The following is a 20,760-nucleotide window of genomic DNA, read 5'->3' as shown; positions in this document are numbered from 1 at the left end:
CTGTCTGGCCCTGTAATTCATTGTTTTATATTTAATTTCCCTTTCTTCTTTGCTGAAATGACTTTGAAATTTGTTTCAGATGCGACATAATAACAAACGTCACCAGCTGACATTCTAAAGGCTCTCTAGATGAGACAAGGTCTCAACTTTTGCTAGGCAGAAAACTATTGGCCAGATCTGCAAAAATTCTTTATTATGTGCCAGTTTCTTCAATTTTTCACTCAGTTTCATTAAGTAACGAGGACAGGAAAATAAGACGCATGTCTATATGTTAACGTGACATGTGAAAAACACTCCTACTATGTATGGACTATGGTTATTAGCGAATAAATTGACTCATTTGTCCCCAGTTCCTAAAGCGACATCCTAGTAGCATAGAGACCGCTATCACTATGTAGCAAGGAAACACTATATTGATTTTAAAACAAATAATTGGAATCCCCTTCTCTGCAGGTCAAATTATAGCCAGCATTTAAACCTAGAGGGTCTTAAGATCTTTCAGCAATAGTCAATCTTTATTGACTTAACTAGTCAATTTTTATTTCGCTACCCTGTCTCACTGTGTAGCCCAGACTTTGCAGCAATTCTACTTTAGCCTTTGGGTGCTGGGATTCTGGGTATCCACCAACATGCTCAGCTTTGTTCACATCATTGAGCTGGAAGGCCAGAGGATCCTGTTGGCCTGGCTTCATGGGAATCTTCCCAGCCAGGTCTTCAGTGACTCCCTGAGGCTGGATGGACAGACTCTCAGAGCCTCTGGAAGATGTCTCAGAATTCATGGGGGACTTTCATATTGGATCCTGTCCTCAGCACCGTCAACCTGAGAGCTGTGGAGTCTACTACCCAGAAACCATGAGGGAGTGAGGATTTCATCACCGGTAGGCGGGAAAAAGCAAAAGCTGAGAACTATCGTTCGGCTCTAACCAGTGATGGGCTGAATAGCGTACACACGTGATCCTCAGTTCAAAGCTCTCTGAGGCGAGATTGAGCTCACATAGACAGTCTCACTCCGAAACAGAACAACGACAAACTTAGGTACTGAGGTCACAAATGGCTGAGGGGATGAGAAAATTTCAACTTAAAAGGCATGAATCATAGACAGTACCGCTGCAGAGCGCCACCATATCAAGTCTATTAGTACCAAATCAAGGAGCCAATAGAGGACTCCGGATGCAGACGGTATTAATTTGCCTGCCTAGTAAGATTATTTTAAATTACATGTGGAAAAATCCACAGTTATGATACTGTCAAAGAAAAAGGACAATTTAAAGCGTCTAAAAATAACCCACAGGAAGAGACCACGGACAGGAGCAGTCTCACTGCGTTAGGTGAGAGCAGCAACAGCAGGGAAGAAACCCTGAGGCCGAAGCTGTGGAACGTAATTAGTGACGATTTCTTCATGGAGATGAAGGACTTGCAGCTAGAGGGGAGAGGACAGGGCTGGTGGAAAGAGCGATGCTCTAGGGAGACAAGTAATCTAATCCAGCGTGCCCGTCATCTTCAGTTATTATCATACTCCCAGTACTATGCACGGGGATTTAATTTGTGTCCAAATGAAGACCAGAAAAATTTCAAAATTAACATGAGTTCATTCTAAAAGAATAAGAAGCCACAAGAGAAAGAAAAAAAAATGAAGTTCCTCTCCTAAGAACTTAGCCCATCAAAATATTTTTGATTTGTATAGGCGGTGGTGTTGAGGACTGGCTTCAGAGATCATGACAAGTCACCCAGATGTCCCCTGAAGAGGGGGCCAATTCTGTGGACCTCCCTCACTGAGGACAGAGGGTCAAATGCTACTCTGTTTTCTGAAGATGGGTACACCTGTAGCTCCGGTCTCTTTCTATACTACAGGGATCAGCTGGTTCTGTTTCTCCCACTTCACACTGAACTGTTTCAGTCTCTTAGCGGACAGGTTAGGCACCAGTAGGAAAAAAATCTCCCCCTTCCTGCTGGACCAGCAGAATTTTCACGCTCACACAAAGGGGCAGTGATGGAACTCCCCCTGGTATCTTCTGTAGTTCGCAGAAACTATGGCCTGCCACGAAGCTTCCAAGAGTGCCAGCTGGTTAGAAGGAAGAACAAGCATGGAACAGAGCCAGTAAGCACCCCTCCAGCAGGCAAGGGTCACCCAGGACAGCAAGAGAGAAGACAAGAAACTTACATGGAAAGGGTTCCACTTCCCAGCCTTCCAGGGTGGCAGGAGGAAGAGAACAAAAAAAATGAAATAAGAAAACATCACGGACAACGATCTGGAAACTTCGCTGCTCTAGGCAAAGGGGCTGGCTCTCAGGAAGGCTTATTTCAGTCAGCCAGCCCCATGATTCCATTTTAAAACAGAGACAAGTCAATTTTGTTGGAGAAGTCATGGACGTATTTATTCTTCTACTGGAGAGAAAGGGCCTGCTTAAAAATGGGCACGCGACACTGAGCAATCCTTCCGTGAAAACAAATAAATTATTAAATTAAATTTCTGTTCATGGTAAATAACCAGAGAAAGTCCAAGGTGGGGAGTGGAAGAAAGGCACACTAGATAGTAGGTCATCATTAAACCTAGAATTGTAAATTCTGGGTTTCAGCAACCACAAAGCAACAGAGAAACTTTAAAAATGAACCAAATGGGAGGAAAATAATTTGGTTTGTGTTTCAAGGTGGCTTTGGAAGGAATAACACTGATTTCGATGAAATCAGAGATACGTGATTTCAAAGGAGCCAAAAATACCCTGACATTTCTGGGACATCTCGGAGAGAGTGAGTCTTATCTTACCTTGCCTTTTGAAACAGCTTTGCAGGCTATTTTTACAATCACGTAAGACCAGAAGCAGTTCAGCCCTTGTAGTAGCAACAGCAGCAGGTTAAAAACCCACCAGGAAGGGAAGGGTCCGACGATCTCCCAACTTTCGAACAACGTGGTGTTTAACACCCTGAGGAGGAGAAGAAGGCCATTACTGAACACAGCATGTCACTCTGTTCTAAAGGAGCTCTAGCGGTTTCCAGGGAGCGCAGGTCAACAGTCTCCCCCAGCGGCCCCCTCCCTTCCTGCGAAGACAGCTCGGCAGTTACCAGGTACTGAGGAGCCGTCCCTTGCAACTGTGCCCTGATGGTGTGAGCTGCAGCAATTCTATCAGTGAAGTGGGCACTTCACTGGCATTGTGCAAATCCACACACCTGTGTAACCACCACCGCCCACTCCCAGAACACTTGAAAAATGTGTTCTCTACCCTCTGTCCCAAGCAACTTCCATTTTCTGCCTCTGTGAGCTGAGCTACTAAGATCTGTTTGTGGAATCATGAAGAAAGGGTTATTGGTTCCTTCTACCAATTCTAAGGTTTACCCATTTTGCATGAAGCTTGAGGATTTCTTTCCTGTGGAAGTGTAGGTACATACCACACTTTGTCTCTATATTCACCCACCAGCAGACACCTGGCTTGCTTCTATCCTTTGGCTATTGTAAATATTGCTTCTAAGAGTTAAGGCTCTGGGCTGGAGAAATGGCTCAGAGGTTAAGAGCACTGGCTGCTCTTCCAGAGGTCCTGAGTTCAATTCCTAGCAACCATATGGTGGCTCACAACCATCTGTAATGAGATCTGGTGCCCTCTTCTGCTCTGTTGCCATACATGTAGGCAGAACATCTTTGTGTGTGCATGTATGTACATACATATACATATACATACATATATATATGTATAAGTAAGTCTTAAAATAAAAGTTTGGGCTCAAACACGGATCTGTTCTAGCATACATCTTTTGACTCTATACATAGAAGCAAAAGTCTTGACTTCTCCTTCCCTGCCCTTCATTCATTGTTTCCTCTATGAATTCCATTCATCATTTGGATTTACTTCCCTAGCTAACAACTAATTTCAAAGGCCTACATTGTCTTCAAGTTGTTGTTTTTCTCTTTCTATAGTGTGAGGAACACCACCCAATATTATATAGCAAGAAAAAAATAGGGTGAACTCTTAAACATGAGCTCAGCGCAGAGCTCCTGACGCACACAGCAGCATCTAGAACATGCACGGGAGCCAGCCAGGTTTGCATCTGCATGGGGCTCCATTAGAGGGCTCTTAATTTTCTAATTCTTCCCCTGGGAAAGAAATGACAATTGAAAGACATCATTTGGAAGTGATACCCTGATATGAGTATTTGAAAGATTTGTTTTTAACAAAAAATTAGAGGGTATAATAAAGGTATTTAGTTTTAAAAGTGCATTGGAGTGTATGTACTTGAAAAAAAGAGTAATTGGTTCTATAATTTGCAACAGGACCCAGCAGGGGGCAACCACAAGCTACAGATGCATGAAGCCTGGTTACAGGGTCTGCTGCGGTTGTTCCGTGCTGCTCTCTAGTCCTTGGAGATTGACTTGCCAGCTGGTCCCCTGCCTCTGCCACAGTCACATGACATCCCCTTCCCCACAGGACTTTGGGATCACTCCTACTCCCCTCCCCTCAGTTGCCACCAGGCTTCATGTTCCTCACCCACAACTGTAGCACTGTGCTTGGGACCAATCAGACTGTAGGGGTGGGGCCGTCTGCACAGGCACCAAGAGGCTAAGGGGGTGAACTGCTCTTGGATGTAAGGTAGGAGCCACTCACACGAGGTCAGAAGGAAAATACAGAGGGAATTTAAACAAACAGCATAATGAGAGTTTTCAGGGAGGTTAAAACACGCCCTTTAACAAAGGATACTTACTGTCACAAGTGGCATAAGGGTTCAGGGGAAAACAATGCAAAATAGACCCAAGGGTGCTCCCCACCAAGGGTGATCCCCCCCAAGGGTACTCCCCCAAGGATGCTCCCCACCAAGGGTGCTCCCCACCAAGGGTGCTCCCCAAGGGTGCTCCCCACCAAGGGTGCTCCCCACCTTGAGTTTCTGTTCAAACTCAATGACACCTAGTGCTGGGGTGGATAGGGTATATGTTAAGAAGCAGAACGAGCTTTGTAGTCAAAGTATGGGTATTGCCCAGACATTGCTCGTGCTTGTTTAACTTGGTTGCTAGGTAAACCAACCCAAGAGTCACTCGGCAGACATCTGGCAAACATGTTACTGCCAGGAGTCCTGAACACAGCTGGAAATAGCAAATGTGAGGTGTGTGAATCCCTTCCCCACGGCCAAGGCACTGAGTCTTCTTTAGACCCAATGGTCCCTCATCTGCAAGGGCACATTTCAAGAGACCAGGGCCACTTACCACAAACAAGGCAGCAATATAGATATTATTTCAGTGCACTTTTCCTTAGAATTAACTAGCATTTTTAAAAATTATTCATCCTAATTCCAGAAGAATAGAAGAATGTAAAGGAAATATAAAATTCGGTGATTCACAAAGGTCATCCTATGAGGTTTAATATTCTCCTTCCCTTCCTCCCTCTCCCTCCCCATCCCCCCATGATTTTTTCTTCCATCATTAAAAATTCCTGAAATATGTTACAGGGCCAGGGAAGTAACTGAGTAGTAGTTACGTAGTTACTCACTCAAAGTGTGTGAGAGACCTAAATACAAGAAAAAAAAAAAGAAAGAAAAAAGAAAAAGAACAGAAATAGAAACACACTTCATTCTTTGATTTACTTTATAATTTCTGAAATAGAGATAAAAATACTTTGTTAGCTATTTTTCATCAGATGATATTTTCATTGTTTGCTATTTAAAAATATTTATAGATTGGTACATAAAAATATCTGAAATAGAAATATTTCATTTCTTGACATAGTTAATGATCAGAACTCCTAATAATAAAGCTAAGGCTGACTCCCACAGTGTGTTCCTCATTTTAAAGGAAGTAGCTGTTGTTTATTAAAATGCTCATAGAAGAGCATTAAAATTATAATAAGTTCATTTTTAAAACCCAGCAATGGAGAATCGGACATTATCAAATGTCTTCGGTGCCATGGAAATAATTAAGCTTGTGCCTACTGATGTGATATATTATTTTAATAGATTTCTTGATATTCATTCCAGTATTAATACATCAGTGTATATAAAGTATAATACTACTTAGAGTGGGTTATTAAATTCAATCTCATACTACTGTTCTGAGGATCTCTGCATATAGTTTACTCTGAATTGTTTGGCGGAGATAATTAGTATGGCGAGCCTGAAGACAGAACATGAGACCCATTGCAGCCCTGAATGAGCTGCTGAAACTGGGAGTGTATGCATAGGGTATAGACACGCCCACGCTAAGTTTCATTGAGTTTGGACAGAGAGAGGATCTGCACCAGCAGCCACATCCACAGCGTCATTCTGAGTGTCGTGAAGTGGGATCTAACCGGCTGCAGGTTGGAAGCTTGTCTCACCAACGCCGCACACGGCTTAATTTGAGCAGTGGCTGGTGAGCACTCACACTAATTTCAGAAAAGCCACCGTAGTATGCAACAGCTTTGCCACGACAGCCATTGATGTCTCAGAGGTGACACTCAAAAATAATGTGTTTTCTTTGAAAACTGCCTTGGCGGCTTGCAGAGGCACTTGGGAGAACACAATCAGTAGACAGCTCCACAGGAGCTGGGTAAGTAAAGCCACTGGAGACAGCTAACATATGACACCTGGACTCTGAGAAACAGCCGACCTAGACTACTCTGAGCAAACTGCCCCTCTTTTGGACAAGCTATTAAAATGGTGATGACAGGACCTTATTCTTTTTGAAAGGTTAGGCTCAGAAATATGCACCATTATAAACCCACGGTGACAGATTCCAGAAGAGCAGCCGCCTCTCCTCTCAGCGTGGACTGGTCAGGGCAGGGAAGAGGGAGATTGATGCGATACTGGAAATGTTCATGCCCTCATCTGGGTAGTGGTTGCATGGGTTATCAATACATAAATGTATACATGTGTACACCGGGCAAGCTGTGTCCTGGGGGTCTGTGCACTATTCTGTAGATGTGAATCCTATTCCTAAAAAGTGGAATGGGAAAGAGCCCTCTGTGTCAAACAAAACACATGGACACTATCAACTTGCAATTTTTGCTAATGTAATTATTGTGGTGGTATCAGTGTGCCCTCCCTGCCCCAAGTCTCTGTTCAATGTATAAATTCTGGGAAAACAATGCTTTTCTTTCCCAAATAATAGATCTTTGCTAAGTAAGAGCAAACCTCTGCTGCTGACTAACAAGGGGCGGGAATATGGGGTAACAAGGGTAGGGCACAGGGCTTTGCATTTTATTTTCCATTAAGATTATGCTCACTCAACCACTAGATGGCACATCAGGCGCACACAAAGCAAGCTCACATGGAATTATTCCGCCAAAACTCAGCACAGACAACACTTAATCCCTAGGTGACACCCTTCCTTCTGAAAACCTCGTCAATCAAATGGGATGGGGGGGGGGGGGTGGTTCCTGTGTAAGCCTCTTTCTTACTCCATAGGTCTGCCTGAAGAGATGCCTTCAGGGAACCCACACAATTCCCTAGAGATGAGCAGATATATTGTTGACCACATAGAGCTTGGCTGGGTTGTGTTACTTTAACAGATGTTAATGGATCATAAGAATACAATTTGCTTTGCCCTATTGTGATTTCTACTCTATTTTTATCTCTTATGAATGCTTTATCTTAAATTTGACTTTGATAGAAACATATAGAATGTGGTGGCTGAGTGCATATATTCCTGGAGAAGAGTTTATAATGTTATGCTGTTGATCAAAGAATCCACGGAAAAATCTTGTTTTGATAAAATATTCACAGCTGTTTTCATTAGCATCTAGAATACCAATACAGCTTAAAGCAGCCTGCCTGCTGGCCCTCCCTCCCTCCCTCCCTCCCTCCCTCCCTCCCTCCCTCCCTCCAGGACTCTGGGGAACTCGGAGAAATTACCAGACATCTCTTTTAGCAGAGCCACCTCCAATATAGGAATGAAATGTATATATATTTCATTCAGCTAGTGGCCCACAAGTGTGAATTTAAGCTTTTCTCTTATTACATATAGACAGGTAAAAATGCTTACATGTCCAGAGCTATCCATTATGTTTTTCAGGGACTCCAGTGAAGTGAGGGTAGGAACACACAATGGTAATTGAGAGAGTAAAGACAGCCCAGGAAGGCTTACTGCACAAATGTTACAGGTAGCAGCTGATGGTTTGTGTTTCATTGCTGGGGATTGACCAAGGACTTTCAACTTGTCAAACAGGCACGCTAATGCTGAGTTATGTGCCCAGTGCTGGAGGGACGTCTTGAGTGGAACTATAGTCCCTAGCTATGGGCAGCATCCTCTGCCCTACCTCTTCTCTATTCCCACCTCTACTGAGAACCCTAACAATAATTAGACCCACACGGACCATCCAAAGAGAGCCAAGATTCATTCTCTAGGAAGCTAAGTCAGAGCATCATTCCAAAGAAAGACACATGCCACAGAAGACTCTCTGAAAGGTGAAATGTTCCCATGGCCAATATTAGGTTTCTCTACTTCAGCACTTCTGCATGGTCTTGACACCAGCTTTCCAGAGAGAACTCAGTTTACACTATGCTGTGTTTTCTCTCTGGCATAAATGTGAATATGATCTCCAAAAACAAACACAAAACCAAAAAAATCTAAATGAGAAGCAGATCCTACCAAAAATTTGCCAGTCACCTAACTAGCATGTTATGCTGTGTAAAGCAGACGCTAACTAGCACACATTTAAAATTATATTGAACAGAAGCTATGGGTCCTGAAGGCCAGATACTTAACTGTCTCGGTCTCTTCGTCTCTCACTCCCTCTCTTCCTCTGTTAGCCCCTCCCACCCATAATAAAGCCAGACCTAAACTATTACTTGGTTGAATGTTGGAATTCAAGACTTCAATAGGAATGAAAGGTAGGTGTGTGTGTGTGTGTGTGTGTGTGTGTTCGCACACGTGTGTAATTACTCCCTCACTCCACTCGCAGTTTAGATTTCTCCATGTCACTGGTTCTGTCTTTGGAGGGAAGCTTGGGGGTCAGAGAGATGCCTGATCATCTCGGACAACCATTCTCCTTGCCTATCAGTCTATGGCAAACATGGATGTGATTTCTTTATCCCTGCCAGGAATCTGAACTTGAACCTTGGTCAAACACTTCCCTTTCATTTAGAAATGGATGCAATGATTCTGTCCCCACCTCTTTAGAGATTAGACATTCAGTCAAGTAAGTTTGACTTCAGTCAGACGCTGTCTGGACTGAAGAATTAGTCCCTTATCACATCTTCCTAAGTTTGCGACTGGTGACTTCTGGCTACAGCGAGCGTTTTTTCAATCCACTCTCCTTTCTGTGTTCCCCACCTCCCAATCAGAGGCTTCCTAGCCATGCTGGGTCTTTCAATGTGACTGCAGCAGGCCTGTGTTTCACCCCTGTGCAGTTGGTTGTTGCTTTCCCATAGGTAAAGAAGACTTTTGCCCTTTCCCTTATTAACAGTTCTTCATTGAGTAACTACTATTGCTAAGTAGTCAAATATGCTATGTACGTTATGGGATTTTACCCTTTCACCCCCCCCCCCCCGCCCCATGAGAACCCTATATAGTTTTAATCCTCATCGGTACAAGAGTCAATATTTATTAAAATATTGTACATTAGAAACAAGGCTCATTTAATTCTCACGAAACGTTTTAGGGTAGAGTCTCATTGTCCTCCCACCGTAGGTACTGCTATCTCTGTTTTTCCAGACAGGACACCGAAGCCCAGAGAATGTAAATAACATGCCCAAGGTTGGGTTTGGGAGACGGAGAGAGCTGAGACCTGAATGGCCCTATGTACTGAGCTCGGCGCCCAGGCCCCTTTGGTTCACTCATGTTCCCTGGCTCTCCTCTGTTTTCAGTTCCTGACCCTTTGCTTGTGCTCAGAGCCAAGCCATTGCCATCAGCATGTGGGCAGACTGTCTCCTTTGCCTGTTACAGCTCTGGCTTCCGGAGAGACAGCCCTGGGTCTCATACTCTGGTTTCCAATAGTCATATTCTGGTTTCTTCCTGCCTAAATGACCAAAGTGGGCCTAATTTAATTGATCCCCTCACCTTGACCCATTCATTTAACCTTTAAATCCCAGTATAATTACCTCTACTACCGAAAATCAAGTAATGCCTTTCACTACCACCTTGACACAGATGAAATATTAACGACGTAAAAATCAAAGACCTCTTTCTAAATTCAGCTCAGAATACAGCCACGTCAGCCCTCGGCTTCTTACTTTGATTTTCTCTTTAGAAGGGTCGGGGCCTGTGCATATTTCTCCAATATCCTTGACTTCACGGGGAAAGCAGCACATAAGGCTGACTCCTGTGGCCACGGGGAAAACTAGGAGAGAAGAGACCTCAGGGTTTTGCAGTGTAGTCCAAGAACGTCTTCAATTGATGGTGATCTTTGTGTCAGCCTGCTGGAATTGCAGGGTTGTTCCAGCATTCCCAGTTTTCCTGTAGGGTCATGTCTGTGGTACTAATTGTTTAGGGATCAAATTCTACAAATTCTACCTAGTCTTTTTTTTTTTCTTGATGAATTTTAGCACTGCCTTAACTACTACTTCAATACTCTCACACTGAGTATTGAAGGTGTCATTCTGGCCCCAAGATGGGCCTCGTGGAGAGGGATGTCCTGGCCCTCCCTCTCAAGGAGGGAAATTATATCCTATAGCAGCCAGTGTATTAACCACATGTTGAGCTCCCTGGTTTTGAGTATCTGGAATCCAAAACACTCAGAAATCAAAACATTTTGCTGACCAACATTATATACAAAAAGTTTCAGGCTTTGGAGCATCCTAAACTTTGAGGTTAGAGAGGTTCAGCCATGAAGTTTATGCAAATGTAGAAATCTGGGACATCTGGTTTCTAACATTTTGAATAAGGGCTACTAAACTATTAGGAGGCTGATGTGAAATCACTAAATATTCCAAAGAACTGGACATATATCACTCATGAATTACATAGTAAATATAGCCTATCTATCTGCCTATAATCCATCTATCTATCTATCTATCTATCTATCTATCTATCTATCATCTATCTATCAATCTATCTATCTGCCATCTATCATCTATCTGTCTATTATCTACCTATCTATTATCTATCTATCTATCTATCTATCTATCTATCTATCTATTATCTATATCCTCTAGTGTACACAACATAGGACCCTGCAAGCAATCCAAGTTGACTCAGCTAGCATACTACCAGAAAGATCTACCAGAAAGATCCTACACTGTCCCTAGCTCCTCTCTGCCTCTTATAACACGTCTTCTTGGCTGTGAGACTCTGACCCTTGATCCTTCTAGTTTCTGACTCTATATTTCACACACATCTCCAGTGTTTCCCTTGTATCACCCACACAAGAAAACTCTGACCTGCTTTGTGATCCTTTGCTTGCTCTAGTCTGTCCATCCTGACCCTGGCTGACTCCCCCAAACCACACCCAAATCAGGCAACCTCTTTACACCTGCAGGTAGTGTGGGCAGGAAAGAGGGAGCCAACTGATTTTAATCTAGGCACCTAGACTTTAAAAACTCTTGCAGGCAGGGTTCTCCCCCATATATACATACACATATGGGATATATGTATATCCTCATCTCTCTGTGTGTCAGTCTTTCTCTTTCTCTGGGAAATTTCCTCTATTTTTATTGAAGATTTCTAGGACTTAAATTCATATTTTATCTTAGAGGAATGCCTCTGAAAATCTTGGAAGTGCTGCTACGGTGAGCAATGTGTCACTGGCCTGCCAGCTTGAGGAGTATACTCTGTACCTTATTATCTAGTGCTTGGAAAGATATAAAAAAAACAGACTTAATCCCACAGAGTAAGTGAGAGTTGACAAAACTGAACTGTGAGATGCCCCCAAACAAGCAGAAAACACAAACCAAACCCAAAACTCTAGAAGAATACACAGAGATTTTGATATGAAAAGTTGTCCTTATAGGGTTTACAACTTTGAAAGAAAAATAACACAGGAAAAACTGCACTGAATAATAACAAGGCAATTGACAAGCAAAGACAGTATTCTGGGAAAAAAAATCACTGAAATGGTGTTAACTATTGGGATAATTGCTGTAGAGGATAATAGAGTGTTTGGGAATGTGGGCAGATGTGGGCTTCCTCAGGAAAGAGCTGACAGTTCGTGCACAGTGTGTTTCAACTAGAAGTCAAAACGCTGTGTTCTAGGCTCAGATCTTGCATTTGCCAATGGGGCGCCTTACTATTCTTTTACAAACTTGAGTTCCCTCCTCTGCAAAGCAAAGGCCCAAGACACTATGATTACTAAAGATGTCTTCAGAAATAACATAAAAAGGTTTGTGACATCTGGTTCCAGGTGTACCAAAAATTTCCCCAGGTCTGATTGTTTTCTCATGCAAAAATTCTCCACATGGACAAATGCATTATTCTTAGGTGACTCCTACGGTACTTTGAACTCAGCCTAAGGGAGACAAGAAGAAAGCAGAGGCTTTGTTCTTTGTGAGTGAAAGTAAGAAAGAAAGCAAAGAGCGCAAGTATAAAGATGTGTTTTTAGGAGAAATTCATGAAACACTCAAGGACTCGAGCAAATGTTCTATTAATGGGAGTGAAGTTTTTCCTACCTCCGGCTCCAGCACACTCTTGACACGGGGTGGCTTTCTGTAGACCACCACGGCTACAGGGATTCCTACCTAACACTCAGTTTAACCATGCTGCAGTTGCTGGTTCCACCAAGCCCCTTGTCAGGGATCTCCAGCCTTCATATTAGCAAGGCCGCCAGGAATGCAAAAGGCTGGCCAGGCATGACTTAGCCTCACAACTCAGTCGGCATTCACAGTCCTCTGCTCAAATTGCCGTGTACGGTATTTGCCAGTGCCTGAAAGCAAATGCCCTCCAATAGGCACATTCTAACCACATCCTCCATCCCTTTTCTCTTTAAGGAAGGTGATCGATTTAACTCAACAGCCAGTTGCTGGCACCGTAACAAACAATCCATAAAATCTATATGTTTTCCAGTTATACAGATTCTTCATTTAGATTTTCTCAATACCATCAAGATTTCTAAGCTATGGCATAGCGCTCATCATTTTCAAACTAACAGAGAAGTTTGTATAAGAATATAAATGTAATGTTGGTCCCCCCCCCCTTTCTTTTTGAGATAGGGTTTGTAGGTAGCCCAGGCTGGCCTTGAACTCAGGATCCTCTGGCTTCAGTCTCTCAATTGCTGAGGATACAGGCTTTTGCTACCTTCCCTACTCATGCTGATTTATATACAGAATTCTTAGAAGGTTGCTCACATACTGTTTATTTTTGCTTCTTGCATAAAATAACAAATCACAGAACACTATAGATTAAGTCCCCTGATATTCCATATAAATTACTCTCCTTCCCCTGGGAAAGTCAGAACAGGCCTACGTAGTGTAAGACTCTTCACCAAATTATAACTTCATTATCTAAAATATTTTCATTTCAGAGAATGTTAACCAAGGTGTCAAGGACAATCATGATGGCTAGAGCTAAATTTGCTAATGACTGCCAACCACAATTAAAATAAACCTCAAACACTTTACACGAAGGTCCAAAGAGGCCCCCAGTCTGTTGCTTTCCTACATCTCCACCTCAGCACCCACTTCTTCTTGGGAATTCACCTTCCTTCCACAGCAAGGATAGGTGAGACCAGTCCTATCGGCAAGGGTAGGTACAATTCACAACTGCAGGTACAGTCTGGGCACTGGGACTTTAAGTCAATCCCCAGACAGGTTTAATGCTCTTCTGCCTGCCCTCTCTCTGTGACCTGACTTTTAATGTGTGTCTTTTTCACTTTAGGTATTGGTCCAGGATCTCAATGTTAGCACCACGAAGCACAAACTCTAAGACAGAAGTGACCGTGTGGAGTGGGAGATCTGGCAAGGCTCATAAAATACCAAGAGCTGATAAAAGGGGAGAGTTTTGGGGCTGAGCTCCCGAAGTCCTGTGGAAGAGTGGGAGGAATGAGAATATGAGCAAAGAGGTCAACACCATGATGGGGACACCAACTGAAACAGCTTACCTGAGCTAATGGGAGCTCACTAACTCCAGCCGGACAAGGAAGGAACCAGCATAGGACCACACTAGTCCCTCTGAATGTGGGTGACAGTTGTATGACTGGGGCAGACAGAGGGGCCACTGGCAGTGGGTACAGGATTTATCCCTACTGCATGTACTGGCTTTTTGGGATCCTATTCTCTTTGGATGTGTATCTTGTTCAGGCTAGATATAGTAGGGAGGGCACTGAATCTACTCCAAAGCAATGTGCCTTATATCTCTGAGGAATGGGTGGGGGAAAGATGGAGGGGATGGAGGATGAGAGGGAAAGGGAACTGGGATTGGTATGTAAAATAAAAAAGTTTGTTTTCTTTCTAAAAAAGAAAAATAAAATAAATTATATAAAAAAGAAACAAAGAGTTAAAAAAATCAACCAAAACCAAAACAAAAGAAAATGGAGGTTAATATTCAGGAGGATGCCTATATGTTTTTCTTTGGGTTCTCCTTATTTAGCTTCTCTAGGATCACTAATTATAGGCTCAATGTCCTTTGTTTATGGCTAGAAACCAAATATGAGTGAGTACATCCCATGTTCCTCTTTTTGGGTCTGGCTTACCTCATTCAGGATAGTGTTTTCTATTTCCATCCATTTGCATGCAAAATTCACAAAGTCCTTGTTTTTTACTGCTTCATCAGGCGATGAAAGGAGACAGAGACAGAGACCCACATTGGAGCACCGGACAGAAATCTCAAGGTCCAAATCAGGAGCAGAAGGAGAGAGAGCACGAGCAAGGAACTCAGGACCGCGAGGGGTGCACCCACACACTGAGACAATGGGGATGTTCTATCGGGAACTCACCAAGGCCAGCTGGCCTGGGTCTGAAAAAGCATGGGATGAAACCGGACTCGCTGAACATAGCGGACAATGAGGACTACTGAGAACTCAAGAACAATGGCAATGGGTTTTTGATCCCACTGCACATACTGGCTTTGTGGGAGCCTAGGCAGTTTGGATGCTCACCTTATGAGACCTGGATGGAGGTGGGTGGTCCTTGGACTTCCCACAGGGTAGGGAACCCTGATTGCTCTTTGGGCTGACGAGGGAGGGGGACTTGATTGGGGGAGGGGGAGGGAAATGGGAAGCGGTGGCGGGGAGAGACAGAAATCTTTAATAAATAAATAAATTAAAAATAAAATTTAAAAAAAAGTAAAAAAAGAAAATGGACAGAGGAGACAGACTTGCAGTGGCCCACAGAGCGTCCTTTCTGGACACTCAGATGGATAAATACAGCTCTAAGCAGGGCCACTCCTTATGCATCTCTGCAGTGTTTCTACCACAGGCATGACTTTCCAGTGTACTGCGCCCTGACAACTGTCTTACGCCTGTTTACCACTGAGACTAGTTTTAGGGAGAGCATTAGACACGCAACAGAAAAAAAAAAATGAGAAAGTTAGGATCCTGAAAATAGTTATTAGAATGGTAGGCGATAACGGAGATGGAATTTCACGTAGAGGCTAACACAGAGTGACGCTGGGAGCTGTTTAAAGCCAACAGTGTACCAGGAAGCAAAGCAAATCGCAATACCAATAAAAATCCTCGCGCGGTGCGTAGTTGTTATTATCACCCACCGTGGCTGCTCCGCTGCGGAGTAAGACAAATGACATCAAATCAGAGCTCACTTTGTCTTTTCCAGACTAAAGTTGAGCCCCCGAGAACCACAGAACGGCTAAAATACGCTCACTCTCGGGAATGAAATCTACGCTGATGTCTTCAGAGGTCAATTTCACACCCTGGGTGCGAGCTTCCGGGTTAGTCACCTGCCCCCTTGCAGTAAGGGCCACTGCTTAGAATGCAATTGCTGCTTTCCAAAGTACGCCTGCCTGTGGCGCAGAAGAAACGTTCCGGTCATTTGCAGATGGTCTACTGCCTTGTTAACTCCACACTTAATCCCACGGTCAAGATTGCTTGACAATTCTCCACACCGGGTTCCCTGTTCTTGAAGCTGTGAACCCACACATAAACTGCCAGCTTGGTATTCCTTCCGGGCATTTATGAGGCACCTTCACAGACGAATCCCTAGCCCTGCTATCCTCATCTCCGCCACCCCTGCTCCTGCCAGTTGTACCAGTAACCACTGGAGCTGCTGAGATGCAGTACTGTCATCCCCAGGTACTGCAGATAAATACGGAGGCCAGGCGGAGGAGGCGACCCCAGTGTAAAAGGGGGTGACAGAGCCAGGGCTCAAACACCACACAGGGTTTACTCAAAGTCTATGCTGCTATCACCATCTCTGTCACCTTCATTAATGGCTTTGGTTCTCATCAGGTCACCCTTAATGTCTCAGTCTCTTTTCCACGGCCTCTCTGTTTCCACGGCTACTTGCTATCAACCTTCCAAACGCCTCTGGTCCATGCACTGTCCAGTATCGCTTGCCCTAATCTGTCAACTCCTACCAAGGTAGGCCCTGTATGTAATATACACCAAGCCTCCAATGAGACACTGTTCTCAGTGACCAGAAACAAGCACATGATGTGAGCAGCGAAAGCTTGTGGTTGTCCCAAGGAGGCTGCTCAGATGATCTGCAATGTGCTTTAAATGAGATTATGGCCAGGAACAGTTTTAGAGTTGTTGCTTAACTCCAAGAAGACCCTGCAGTGCCCAGTACGTGAACAGGCCTAGAATCCTCAGGCAAGCAGTGGCTGGGGCTTGGCACACGCTCCACAGATGGCTCCCAGTGTCAGGGATGGGTCTTCACAGAAGTCACTACACTACAGCAAAGCGGCACATGACCACCTTCCAAGACAGGAAGCTTACAAATATTTTTAGGATGAAGAAAATTTTTCTGTAATTAGAACACTGTTAATATTTTCTGATTCTGCAGACAATGAAGAATTTCTAGGGTTATGGAAAATACTAAAGCAGCAAAGGCTTCTCTCTGGGTTTTTCTTCAAGTTGTGTTTGATTAAGGTTTCCTTTTATCTGCTGAGAGCCAGGGCTGGGAGAAGAGTTTTGAATACACGCACGTCATGGAAAACCTAAGGAATGTTCTCTCATTCTGTACCCAACGAAGCTGACTTCTGGGAAAGGACAGAACTCATGTTCTCTTGCTCCTCTTCTGACATACTGAACTTTTCAAACTCAGCCCTGACTTGGACCTGGAGCTGACGGCATAGCTCTTTATAAAGTTTGGTTCTGACACCTTTCTCTCCTTCAACATCCTTTTCATACTAGGCTGGTCAGTGGCATCATTTGCGTTATGTAACATTTAAGGGAGAATTTAATCATTTATGCCTAGCGGGAATAAAATTTAACAACAGCCTGAGTGACCACAAATAAAAATAAAGTGGGGGAAAAAATCTATCTGCCCATTTTGCTAACTCCTTTGAGCTGGGCAACGTGAGTCTTCTGTTCTTTTGGGCTTTCCTACTTCTCCCCTCTCTTGCCTTTCAAAGCCCGAGCATCCTGTCACACAGATGGCGATGCAGCCCCTGGCACTGCTGGGTTTAATCTGGAAATACTGCAGACGCTCTGGACCAATGCTGCTCACACCTAAAGACACTAACAGCAACCCACACTCACAGTTGCTCCATTTGGATGGTGTTGCCAAACATCTCTTTATAAACAAAGTGTGGTTGTGCTGTCTGGCAGTCACAATACCACTTTAAGGACAAAGGAACATAGCCTGTCCTTTGGATGCCGCTCACTACGGAATTCGGTTGGTGTATGGGGGCTGCAGATCATAGCTCCTCATTTGCTAGGAGATAAAGAGCTGAGACTTCCGTATGATCACATCAGACTTATTTTAAAGCTGCTCATTGCTTTAACCCTGTCAATGGTCGTAAGTGCAGATAATTTCATGCAGAATTTTAACTGTATGTCTGAACAATTCATTGGTTTTAGACACTGTAAGGACATATTTATAATCTCCCATTTCCCCTTAAAGCTTCCTGTGACTGTTGACATTAATGAATTTGAGAGGTGTCTATTTTTATTTAAAAAAAAAGAGACAAATTTTGCAAAGGCTGCTGCAGAATATTTCCCTGCATATATAACATGGACGGGGGGACAGGTACTTGGAGGAGATGAAGTGTCTTTCAGTAAGCTGATATTGAATTTTCCGTGGCTGGCGCTCAGCCACGCTCTCAGGAGGCACTTAATTGAATCAGTAGTCTTGAAAGGTTTCCATTGTGTTTTTCCTCAGACCCTCTTATGGATTGCAGACACATTCACAGTGCGCATGGCTCTAGTGGAAGATGCTGGCATCCTACTCCTCAGTCTGGTCTCTGTGACAATTGTTCATCCCTCTGAAGAGGCTGCATGCTCTCGGGTCAAGAGGAGGTTACGGCAGACAGGCGCGTGAAGCAATGGCTCTTTACAAGGAACAGAACGAAAGTGCTGGGGAGAAAGGCTCTGTGAGGTCCTTAAACTGCAGCCAGACCGTAGACAAATTGCTGAACACGCGAGCCAGAACCACATGTCTCCCTGACAAGGACCAGAGGCCAGGCTGCATAACAGACTTCTCTTAAGGTTTCTGAGGGCAAAAAGAACTGGAGTAATGGGGACTGATGGGAAAGGGCAGGCACCAGGGACACTGTCACCAGCGTGTCTGACACCTTCCTGCTGGCTGTGTCCTGTTGTCTTTACACAGCTATCATTTCAGTCTAAGACCCCATGAGGAAACGGTAGCTATCAAGGAACATTCTCAATGAAAGGCTGAGGCTGAATTATTCTTAATGTTTGCCATCTAATTCAAATAGTTCCATTCTCTATCCCACTTCACTATTCGCATCTAAAGCCTATAGGTGTTGATAGGGTCTGTACTAAACCATTAGGCACTGTGCTGTGTGGTGCTGGAAGACGCTCGAGGTATTCTTGATGTGTATTTTTGCTTAATACACACAAAATCCTTTGGAGAGAAAGACTTGCTCTATCTATCTATCTATCTATCTATCTATCTATCTATCTATCACTTATGGTAGAGGTCACAAAACTAGGGAGAGTTATAAGCTAAGTGCACTGAATAAATTAATATTAAAATTAAAACTTAGAGAGGAGTTTTAATTCCTAGTCTAACAGTATTTCTTCATTATCTCAATTAAGATACTTTAAAAACAAAACAATCACCCCTAAGCTATGGTAAAATAGTGTTCAAATATCCTTGGCCAATATGCATTGAATGCTGTAACCTAGCAACCTGCAGCAAAGATACTCATATGCTACACATATATGATGTATACACATATATGTATACAAAAGCACACACGTATATACATATGTATGCATACATACATACACACTCCCATATATGTAGACTCATGCACACACATTGTTTCATTGCTATTTGATCACTTGACAGTGATCGTTTTAGTAACTGAACAATGATTAAGACAGATGTACAAATGTATCTTCTTTAAGTTTTATTTTTTGAGGATTAGCACACACCCTGCTCAGTTCCATGACAGTACTCTCAAGCCGAACATGGTTTTGCTGCTGTTCTTCCTGTCCTCTTCCCCCAGTCACCCTGCCCCACCCCAGTCCTTCTGGCAGCTCCCTTTTGCCCTTCAGGCCACCTGCTGTTACTTATGACTTAGTTAGTTGTCTGGATGCGGGACCAAAGGTTTTCCCTTCTGTCAGTCTTCCTTGCAATGTACTCTTCCCAAACTGCAAGTTCTACGAAGCTGACTGGGTTTCTCTGAGTGAAAACTAGGGTGTTCTGAAGAAATCTAAGTAGAGAAGTCCCAATGTTTTTGACTTTCTCTTGGGTCTTTGGGAATAACATTTCACTCAACATTCATGTTTTCATGTTACTGTTTTTGTTTTTTTTTGAGACAGGACTTACTTTGTAGCCCAGGCTGGCTTGGAACTCACTATGTAGCTTAAGTTGGCTTAAACTCACAGCGATCCTCCTGCCTCTGGTTCCCTAGCGCTGGAATTACAGGCATGAGCCACCAGCCTTCTGCAGCTCAACAATGTATCTGCAAGCTGCTCAAGTGCTCTGTGTTTACAGAACACTGAGCTCAGTGGGTATCGTCTACTTTGCTTTCTTACATCATTTTCCCCTTTCCTTCTGAGCTGTCAGCCTCGGAAAATATTTCTCAAGTGGTGGGCGATAAAATCTCACCAGCACTTGACGCACTGCACCCAGAAATGGCTTCTGTCTGATGCTCACACTCTTAGAGCCTGAAGTGGTATGATTATAAATATTTGTCAAGGTAACGGGAAGAAACAGAATTAGGGTGTCAGGCACCCCCTCCCACCCAGAGAGAACTGTTTCCACACAGACTTTCAGTAGGTAGGAATGACTAAGGTGGTTGCTACAGTACACATATCTAAATTCACCATGCTATCAACGGATTGAGTTATAGACACACACACACACACACACACACACACACACTACACACACACACACACACACACGCACACCCTTTTGGGGTGTGGGAGTGGGAAAGACGTTTGTTAAAAGCATTAGCTGACATTAAATCGCACCAGTATTGATAGCTTTGAAAAAGCCCAGCAGAGTCACAGAGCCCAGCGCTGACTGCATAATCAACATGCCACACTTTTATGGAAGACACATTGGTCTTGCCAAGCAACAGCACCCACACAGGTAGGAACCGGTTCACAGGAGAAAGCATGAGCATACATACTTTGGTTTGGGGGCAACTCACTCTTAGTTTTTATCTCCTAAGGCCTAAATTTTGGTTTATTTTTAAAGGGCTGCTCTGTCTTATGCTTAAGAAGCTGAAATTACAGTGTCATTTGCTAGGATAGTAATTACACGTAAGTGGGAGAACTTTTTAAAGTCAACAGTAAATGTCTTCGGCTGTGCGAATCGCAGCGTGACTCCCATACTCCCACA

The 20,760-nt window shown here is 43.6% G+C and overlaps 1 protein-coding gene across 2 annotated transcripts in view; it reads right to left on the bottom strand.

Moving 5' to 3' along the window:
• Positions 1 to 20,760, bottom strand: part of Cers6 (ceramide synthase 6) — a 240,580-nt gene that overhangs the window by 5,941 nt on the left and 213,879 nt on the right. The window contains exons 9-10 of one of the 2 annotated variants that reach the window (XM_041631425.1): positions 2,765 to 2,921; positions 2,162 to 2,185 (exon numbers count right to left, since the gene is read on the bottom strand). In XM_041631425.1, the coding sequence (XP_041487359.1) occupies positions 2,162 to 2,185; positions 2,765 to 2,921 (181 nt within the window). The remainder of the gene's footprint in view (positions 1 to 2,161; positions 2,186 to 2,764; positions 2,922 to 20,760) is intronic. The other variant, XM_041631426.1, reaches the window with a different exon arrangement.

This window comes from Microtus oregoni, unplaced genomic scaffold (assembly GCF_018167655.1).
Source record: "Microtus oregoni isolate MIOR12 unplaced genomic scaffold, Mior012 000037F_ref0000500, whole genome shotgun sequence".
NCBI classification, from domain to species: Eukaryota; Metazoa; Chordata; class Mammalia; order Rodentia; family Cricetidae; genus Microtus; species Microtus oregoni.
This window is presented reverse-complemented; position numbering and strand designations above follow the sequence as displayed.